At 44.0% G+C, this 9203-nt stretch overlaps 1 protein-coding gene across 1 annotated transcript; it reads right to left on the reverse strand.

The window, feature by feature from the left end:
* Positions 1-2081: 2081 nt before the first annotated feature.
* On the reverse strand, positions 2082-6994 carry LOC139298772 (protein phosphatase 1 regulatory subunit 29-like). The gene is made up of 4 exons (XM_070921537.1): positions 6791-6994; positions 5777-5926; positions 4176-5143; positions 2082-3639 (listed from the first exon to the last, which is right to left on the reverse strand). Exons 1-4 carry the CDS (start codon positions 6992-6994, stop codon positions 2082-2084), a joined length of 2880 nt encoding a protein of 959 aa, XP_070777638.1.
* Between the last annotated feature and the right edge of the window lie 2209 nt (positions 6995-9203).

Raw genomic sequence — 9203 nt, forward strand, 5'->3', positions numbered from 1 at the left:
TTAAAACAGAATTTATACCTTTCCAATTGAGATGTATCACAGCAGAGAAAGAGAGGTCAGGATGCCAGTGGTGAGGATAGGAAGAGTAGGCAGAAATATAAAGATGGCCAGCTGATATTAATATTTTGACACCGTGGATGTTGATGCAGGGGGAGAGCGATAAAGTGAAATTATATGGTTGAGAAGTGAAGTACTTGTGTTCTGAATATCTGAAGCATAAGGTTTTGTACAGTGAGAATCATCAGGATTTGTGCCTCTTGTGTATCAGAATGTTCTGTGCATAAACACAAGTGAGATCTGTCTCATATCAAAGTCTCTAGTTTGGTCTGTAATAATACCAAGCCTTGCTCCTATTTATTAAAACAGATTTCATTGTAACACCCTTAAGTTCAAACCCAAATCCTAAATAATAAACCAAATTAAACCAACTCTTGCTCCTTGGGACTACATTATTCTGTATTAACCATTTTGGAAAGGAAAAGGAAATGTAATAAATATGAATAGAAACTTGGGAAACCATACCTCTCAAGGGCACTTTGGTCCATTGCAAGCTCCCGCCCAGAGCAGAGCAGGGTCATATATACTGTTAAATATATATATATATATATATATATATATATATATATATATATACACTGAGTTGAGAGCCATCCAGTCTGAGGCAGAGTATATCCCTGGGGCCTTCACTCCGCTTACCATCCATTTTATCTCACTGTGTAGTGCAGGGAGCATTTGACATATTTTAAGTTTCTATGCAGCCTTGCGTTGAACTGGTACATTAACCCTATATTATCTCCTTAACACTGGCATGTTCAAAATGAGATGCAGCAAATCTCTAACTGTTCTCAATCTGCCTCTATTCCTAAATGTGATTACCGGGTTCTTTAATATAGCAGCTAACACCTGTCTTGCCAACCTGCGTAACCCACCCAAAAGTAATTTCTACATGACTCGCACTATTGAAATGTAAATTTCCTACCTCATAGCCTTCTCTTATCAAAAGAAATATGCTAAACCTGTAAATAAGAAATGGGCTAGGAGACAAAGATGCCTGCAGGTCTTGAAAGGGTTTACTTCACGCCATCTAGATAGACAGACAGGCTGGACCAAACACGTGTTCATGCTCGCACACACACACACTCACAACTCCCCAACTGGGTTATCTATATGCAAAGCATCTCCACTAAGCTATCCACTTTGCTACCGTGGACGAGACTGACAATAATGGACCACTCAGCCCCAACCCCAACCCTACTCTACACCTACACACAATCACTCACACCAGCATGCACAAACTGTATATACATGCCCACACACCATTGAACATATGTAGTTAGGTGTTTCGAATCGATAAGCATGCTCAGCACACAGCCTCCCTGACCTATTCTTACACTGGCTAATTGCCGGGAAGAACAATTAGCCCGATAAGTATCACTTAATGTCCTCCCCCAAAGAGGGAGATTCAGGCTATTCGAAAACAAAACGCACCTAATTCCTCATCCTGCTCCCTCATTATCTCCCTAAATGATGCTTCTATAGGAGAGCAGGTGTTGGTGGTGCTGTGGAATGATTGTTTTGTGAATGGTGGTTTTAATGGGATTAGAGAAAAAAGGGACAGGGCTTAAGTCATGAATGGGGCTGCGTCTGGTGAAATAGCTGAGCTACAGTGTGCCAGTAATGAGGTAGAAGACACTAGCTTGTCACCACCTTTGCTTTGCTCATTAGAGAGATTCAGTGGGTCTACGGAAGCCTGCGAGGACCAAAGTGCCCAGTATGAGGTAGTCTGGTGAACAGCTTGAACCTTGTTAATTATCACTTAGTATTGTGGTCAAAACAGCCAACCTCAGAAATGACCTCTTAAAAATGTCAATGAATTATCATAGAATCAATTCCCAAAAAAAAAACACTTAGAGAGGATACCGCTTTAACTCTGGATCCAGCTGAGGAATGACCCATGTCACTGGACTCAGAGGAAACATCATTATCTGTCTTGCTACATTAACATCTATCCCCTTCGTTAGTCTGCTGTTGGCATCCAACCTCACAAGCTCCCTTACAGCATTTAACTTTGCTTTCACCGCTCACAGCTTCTGCTGGGCAGAAACCCCCTTCCAGTAGTCCAAAATATCGTGAAGGTCCTCGTCCTTGGCAAACTGCACCTTCTTACGCAGGGCATGGCCTGCCGCTATATAGGATGCTTCCTCTCTGGGGCTTTTCTTGTAAGGCCGGAATCGCTCCCAGATCCGCAGTGTGCTCTCAGACGAATACTCTGGACTAGAGGAGTAGCCAGAGTTGTAGTTGTGGTGACGAGAAGGTGAGAGCTGGGAGTAGGTGGCTGTGGCATCCCTCTTGGTGCGACCCAGTGGCTTGAGGAATGAGGCCTTTTGGGCTGGTGAGGGTGAGTCGTTGCCACCCTCATAGTAGAGTGCAGGAAAAGAGTGGCGATGCTCGGAGCTGTGGTAGTCTGGCTGAACCTCCAAGTGGTGCTGCTGCTGCTGCTGCTGCTGTCCAGGGCCAACCAACCCACCTCCACTCCCATTATTACACCCCATTCCGCCCCCATTCACGCTCACTCCACCACCATTTATGTTTCCCATCCCATTCCCGTTGCAGCCCCCTACTCCGCCACCTCCTCCACTTCCACTCCCTCCACCACAACCCACAGGGCTGCTTTTTTCTGTTGGGTACTTGGGAGGATCACTGCGCTGCTCAGGGATATCCACACTGAACACCCTGGCGCTCTTGACAGATCCCACAGCAGGGGCACCACAACGGTTCTTCACCACAGCAGTGTCAGCGCTCAACTGCCTCTGAAGGGGCCGCACTGCATTTGCCGGGGGTGGGTCACGGTAAGGAGGAGAAAGGAATCCCCCTCCGCTGATGCCCGGCCGCTCAGACAGGGGCATGACCAGGGGCACTGGGGCCATAGAAGGCGGATGAGGCTGCTGATGTAGCTGAGGATGAGGTTGAGGATGTGGCTGAGGATGAGGCTGGGGGTGAGACTTTGGATGCACCTTTGGAGAGGAGGCCATGATCTGATCTCCAGGGTGGCCTGGAGAGAGGGGCAGGAGGTTACGGGGGAGGGATGTGATGCAAGTTAGAGGCTGGGAGGACACAGAGTTGGCATTGTCAGCCGTGGTCACAACATTAGCAGAGGCATCCAGCTTCAGGGCATCAATGCAGTTGTTGATGATCTGGTTCACCTTGTCCACCTCCTTGGCGATGGTGGAGATCTCTGATGCTGAGCCACGGCCGTCGTCATCCGAATCCTCCCCAGCCTCAGTCCCATTCTCAGCCCCACCTCGCATATCCACAACTACTTCCCCTGCTCCTCCAGCTGCCACACCTCCCTCCCTGCCTTCCCCTGCCACTCCTGCCGTCCTCACATCCATGTAGTTGCCCTTGCTGCCCATTGCCTCAGAGAAGGCAGTGGCCATTTTTTCCACTTGCGGCAAGGTGGAGAGGCGGGAAGAGCTGGTGTTGGCTGAGCCGTGGAGCATGCCTGTGCTAGAGGAGGCTGATGGGGGCAGCTTGCCTCCTGCTCCTCCTGAATGGTGGTGCTGGTGGTGAGCCTGCTCCTGGAGACGCTGCATGGCACCTGGGTCATTGGCCACTGCAGCAGCCGCCTCTGGGCCGTACCTGTAGAATGACAGATTCACTTTAGAACAACCAATACATCTTGTTGCATTATCTGATGTCATATTGTGTACATAATTTTGCGCATTATACTAAACAGCATGATTAAAAAAGTATTAGGTCCAACAAAAGTTAATAAGTTTTAACATCTCCTCTCGGTGATTCCAAGGGATGACAGAATCCTTGTTGTTTTAATTGAAGCTCAAAGAAATAATGAAATTATGAAAAACAGCATAGCCCAAAGGCCCAATAAAAAGTATGGTCGAGAAAAATAGTTTAAGTAATTGTTTGTAGCTTTTCTGGAATTCAAATCAAAACAAAACAATGCAGCAAAACAACTAATGCCCATCACTTACATTGTTCCAAAGAAATCAATCGTACCCAGGGAACACACATAGTAGTTGTCATTTCTGTTGTGGCTACAACTAAGATGCAGTCACAATTAATTGTTGCAGAGCCACTACACTAATAGTCATTAAAACGGCTTGTAATGTGGCCGTTAAGACTTTCATTGACAAACACTAAAAACGGTGTAGTACCTCATCTCCAAAATAGTTTTCTTCACACTTATAGCTTTCTGCTTCTCTTCCTGGATGCGTCGGCGTCTAAGACAGTAATAGACGAATCCAAGCACAATGACCATGCCAAATAGACATCCCAAGGTGGTCATGATGTAGTGGGTAGTTGTGGATGGATTGGTTCGCAGGTCCTCTTGCCCCATACCTCGTGTGGCAAAGGTCGCGCAGGTGTGGTTGTAGCGCTGAGATTTGCTTACAGAAGCAACACAAAAGGTGTAGTTTGTGTGTGGTTTCAGCTTGTCCAAAGTGATTAACTCCTCCTCCTTTCTAAGGGGCATGATCTCTGCAACAAAAGTGTTGTTGTACTGGGAGAGGATGTACATCTTACTGTATGGTCGTGGGATCTGCACCATCAGAGAAGCGGTGTAGAGGGAAACAGTTTTAAGCTTCAAAGAAATCTGATGGCTATAGGTGGGGCCAGCAGTGGAGGATATGGTTGGCTCGTTGCCCATCCCCGAGCCATCTTGATCTGGCGTTTGGGAGGTCATCCCTGGAATTTTTACACCATTGCGGCACATGGATAAAAGAGCGTAACGGGCATTTCTACCGTGTCCGGGCACTGGGCTCAGGAGTGGATAACCAGTCATTTCCAGAGGGGTTTCACACTGGAGGCGGTCATACGTGTGGGTGACATTGTTAAACGCCTCCAGCCAGGTGAGAAAGCTGTAGAGCTCACAGCCACAGTGAAACGGGTTTCCCGCTAGTTCACACACCATCAGCCTGTTGAGGACAGTGAAGGTAGACGGGTCAAGACGGGCCAACTTATTGGAAGATAAGTCCAGGCTGCTGAGGCTGGGGCACTCCCAGAAGGCATTGGTGGCAATGACCTCAATGAGGTTGTGTTGCAAGAAGAGGCACTGCATTCGACCCAGACCTCTCAACATGCCTTCAGTCAGGTTGGTCAGCTTGTTGTAGCCCAGCTGGAGAACCTGAGACAGAAATAGAGAGTAGCCCTTGACATTTTTGATAAAACATGACACAACAAATGTAAGTGTTAATCATTTGTTTTTTTAAGATATGCTCTTTGCTTCAGTGGGATAGGTTTTATCGGTACTAGACATATCATTCAGTCGTATTTCTGTAACTGTGCAAGCGTTTGTGGTTGGATGATTTCAGAACATATTCCGAGCTAAACTTGTTTCAAAACACTGTACAGCATTGTGTAAGAAAAAATGACAACTCGATAAAATAAATAAAATACAGAAAAATAAACACAGTAAGTGGTATTCAACCACATTTGTAGAAATGCGAGCATGGATTGAGAAGATTGTTTGATTGTTATTTTTTTTTTTTTGTTCTGTGTTGGCTAAATGGTTTTCTGGCAGTTTGAAATTGTAAAAATGTTGAAAATATCTTCAATCAAATCCAAACAATTTGTGGGTATTTTGACAGAGAGGAAATGTTAAGTTGTATGACCTTATCTCAAGTATAAAGGACCTTTTTTTTTTATTTCTTGCCCTTCTAGCCTTATTTACAAATAAGGCAATGCAAAAAGGTAACTAAAACTTTAAATTAGAGATAAACAAATACATAGAAACAGAGTTGTGTTCTTGGCTACAGACCTGTAGGTTGGCCTGTCCAGCAAAGGCCCCATCCTCGATGTAGCTGATCTCGTTCTTGGTAAGATTGAGGTCAGTAAGGTTTGTGAAGCGGAACATGGAGGTAAAGAGCACAGCCTTCAGTTTGTTTTCATTCAGCCTCAGGTCATGAACCTAAGAGAGACAAGAGAGCGGTTGACTTTCAAGTGAACTCTTGGCCAAAAGTGGGTGTCAAGGGCATACTTCACCCCCAAACGAGTAATTTTGCCAATTATACATCTGATCAAAATTTGTGTTTAGTTATTCGCAGCTTGTTTGCAAGCAGCTGAGCATCTCTTCTGAGGTATTTAGCAGAGGTAAATGTTGAGGCAAGGAGGGGATTGCAGTTGCATGTTAACATTACCCTTGGGTGCTTTAATAAATAAAAATGTTTTTCAGTTTGAATGATTTACTCAGAAAATTGCAGATGGTTACACTAATTGAAATATGCACTTGTATTTTGAAAATGTAGACAAAAGCTATCCACTACATAAACGTATAGCATTAGCCAAATCAACTTGCCTGAGCATGCTGTAGATGTACAGGAGGTGGATCTAAAATAGCTTACAGTTCTCGTGCTAATAAGAAGTTTCTTTCAGTGTCGTGAGCTCACACTGACTCATTTGGATGGAAAAGGGCAGCCCTGAAGTTGTTCTTGTCCGCTACAGATGCTTCACAGTTTACTCTCTGCTGTCCCAGCTAATCATAGTTAGGTGTTTTGGTTGTGTCTTCTATCCCTCCAATTTAACCTATTTAGCAAATATTTGCTTTAATAATATCTTCACAGTCACATACTGTAATAATTTAGTCATTGTCACCATTATTGGACACATGAATATAATCTTGTAATTGTTTTTGATTAAGAATAAGCAATATGCATTTTTAGAGTTTAAAAATGATTAAATTATGTTATTAGCTCAGAGCACATGAAGGTATACATTTTAATAGAGGTGGCTGTGGTGGTGTAAAAGGCCTACCGATAGAGAAGTTCATACTGACCGTGCTGTTGATGTGCTGGGGGATGGTTTCATATGGAGGCTGGTTCTGACTGCAGATAGCCAGCCAAACGTAGCCTTTATCCCCCTCTATCAGCCAGCAGTCCCCTTTCACCATGCCAGGCAGGTGGAGGAGCAACACTGCGGGGAGCAGGAGGGAAAGAAACAGGGAGGGAGACAGGGAGGACAAACGGAGTCTGCTGGCCATGGCTTGGATTAGGAGTGTTTGAGGTCGCCTCAGTAGAAAGGAGGAAAAGGAAAGAGTTGAAGGGAGGAAGGCAGCGAGCAGCAGTTTCAAATCAGGAAGGGTGCAGGTCAGGGGTAGGCAGGCCAAATCTAAGTAGAGAGAAAGGTGAACGGAAGGGCGTCTTCACGGTGATTAGAGCTGAGCTTGCAGCATGGCAGCAAGTCCTGTCCCCATTTTAGGTGTTCCACGTCAAAGGGTTTTGAAGACTGTCACCCCAGCAGCTACTCATGGCCCCTGACAATCGAACGTCCTGACAACACAGATGAGGAAATACTCCCTCTCAGTGAAAGGCAGAAGGCCTATATAAGGGAGAGACAGAGAGAGAGAGGGGGGGGGGGGTATTAACATTAATAGTGATAATGACAAAATGATTAAGAGTAGGCAGAAAATTGTAATACAGTTCACATATCCCCAGATGGTTTTGAATTAATTGAGTTTAGGTCTCATTTCTAAAAGCACTGTGTAAAAAAAAAAAAAAAAAACAGGTATATAAATCTAATACCCATGCTACCCAATCCCTTCAAGGTAATGCACCACAGTAATAAATCCATTAACTGCCATGATTATTTCATTAAGTCTTAATAAAGCCCAGAGAAATATATTTTGACTTTTCAAATGAAACCCGGCTTTTTATGTTCTGTAATTATTCATGTTCATGAAAATAACTGCCTCATATGAGAATAAATTGCAACTCTTCTCTTCAGTTATTAGCATATGATGCACCAATAGAAATGGAAATTGCCAAATCTATGAAAACACCAGCACTTTTCTTTGGTGTATTTGTCATTGTTTACGAGGTTCGCCAGCTTGCAGCTGCAGTTCCATTATTTCAACTTTGAGGTACATAATGAAACAATAAAAATTTAATAGCTGCAGTTATATAGCGGTGAAAACGGGGAGATGGGCTAAGTGGAAAACAGAGGAGGGCTGTTGTAATTTGCATGTTTTAACAGGATACTAGCTGACATTTAGCTATTTACCTTTCTCAGGGGATTAACCGTGGATTAGGCTCTAATCCAGCATAAAATATTATGTATCTCATTACCACAGCTCCGACTCTTTTAATTTGTTTCCAAAGTTTTGATTCCCTCCCAGGGAAAAGTTATCTCACCACGACATGAATGACAGGGAATTGATAGTAAGAACAACTGAGTAATAGACTCTTCTACTCTACTCTCTCTCTCAGTTCCAAATAAATTCCCCTCTGTACTTTTTAGGCAGTCTCCGACAGATGAAGAAAATAAAACCTGCTGCAACAAATGAAGCAATGACATAGTGTAACCCAATCTTCTCAGGAGTAATGGAAGCCAACTTTGGATGCTTCTGTTAAACTGGCCCATCCCTGATAGCCTGTCCTCCTCCTCTTCCTTCGCGTCCTCTGTCCTGACTTGCACCTCAGTTAGCCTCCCAGTCACTTCTCATTTCTGTCGCAGCACACCCCGAGCAGCTCTCTTCAAATTGTTCCATGAAATTGATATTGACAATTCAATTCCTCTTCAATTTGCCTTTGACCCAGCACCGTTGTCATCCTTACGCGTGAGTAAAATAAAAGCAATTTACAGCTTTGTGGAACTACAGCTGAAGTAACCGTTTTTCACCTTGATAATTATGAAGTCATTCAATAATAATTTGATATGTATTCAGCTTTGAAGCGGGTTGATTCCACAGATTTAACCACTATGAAGTAGAGCACGTGTGTAAATGTAAGCATTAGTTCATGGCACGTCACGATGAAACGAAGCAGGCAAACTGAATTATTTATCAAGCAACGATTTGGACATTGATCATAACAGCCATGCTCACACTGGCACATTCTCCTTCTTTCATCCTGTTTCTGAATTCCTTCTCTTCTCTGTCTTCGAAGACAACTCCAAGGTCTAGTGTCATGATGTAGTGACACAATCCTCCATATCCTCATTAGGGTTTGAGAGAATGTATCGACAACGCCTCTGGCACACTTCCGCAATTTAAGAAGGTTTTGGAGACCACAAAAAATGACTGTGTCGTGCTTGTGATTACAGTTAGACCGTTTGTCCCCGTCGGGAACTCATATTTACAGCATATCTGATACGACATGACTGCTAGCCTGACATGGTATTTACTGTGCTCTACAAACATGAAAGACAAGTCTGTCAAGACTCATTTCAAAGCTAGTTGTTTACTGCCGAGT

Source organism: Enoplosus armatus, chromosome 2 (assembly GCF_043641665.1).
Source record: "Enoplosus armatus isolate fEnoArm2 chromosome 2, fEnoArm2.hap1, whole genome shotgun sequence".
NCBI lineage: Eukaryota > Metazoa > Chordata > Actinopteri > Centrarchiformes > Enoplosidae > Enoplosus > Enoplosus armatus.

Coding starts and splice junctions, on each gene's coding strand:
- LOC139298772 (XM_070921537.1), bottom strand. CDS start 6,994: ATGGCCAGCAGACTCCGTTTGTCCTCCCTGTCTCCCTCCCTGTTTCTT. Junction 5,144..5,776: donor CTGGACAGGCCAACCTACAG/GTCTGTAGCCAA, acceptor TTTCTGTCTCAG/GTTCTCCAGCTGGGCTACAA. Junction 3,640..4,175: donor AAAACTATTTTGGAGATGAG/GTACTACACCGT, acceptor GTCATTCTACAG/GTACGGCCCAGAGGCGGCTG.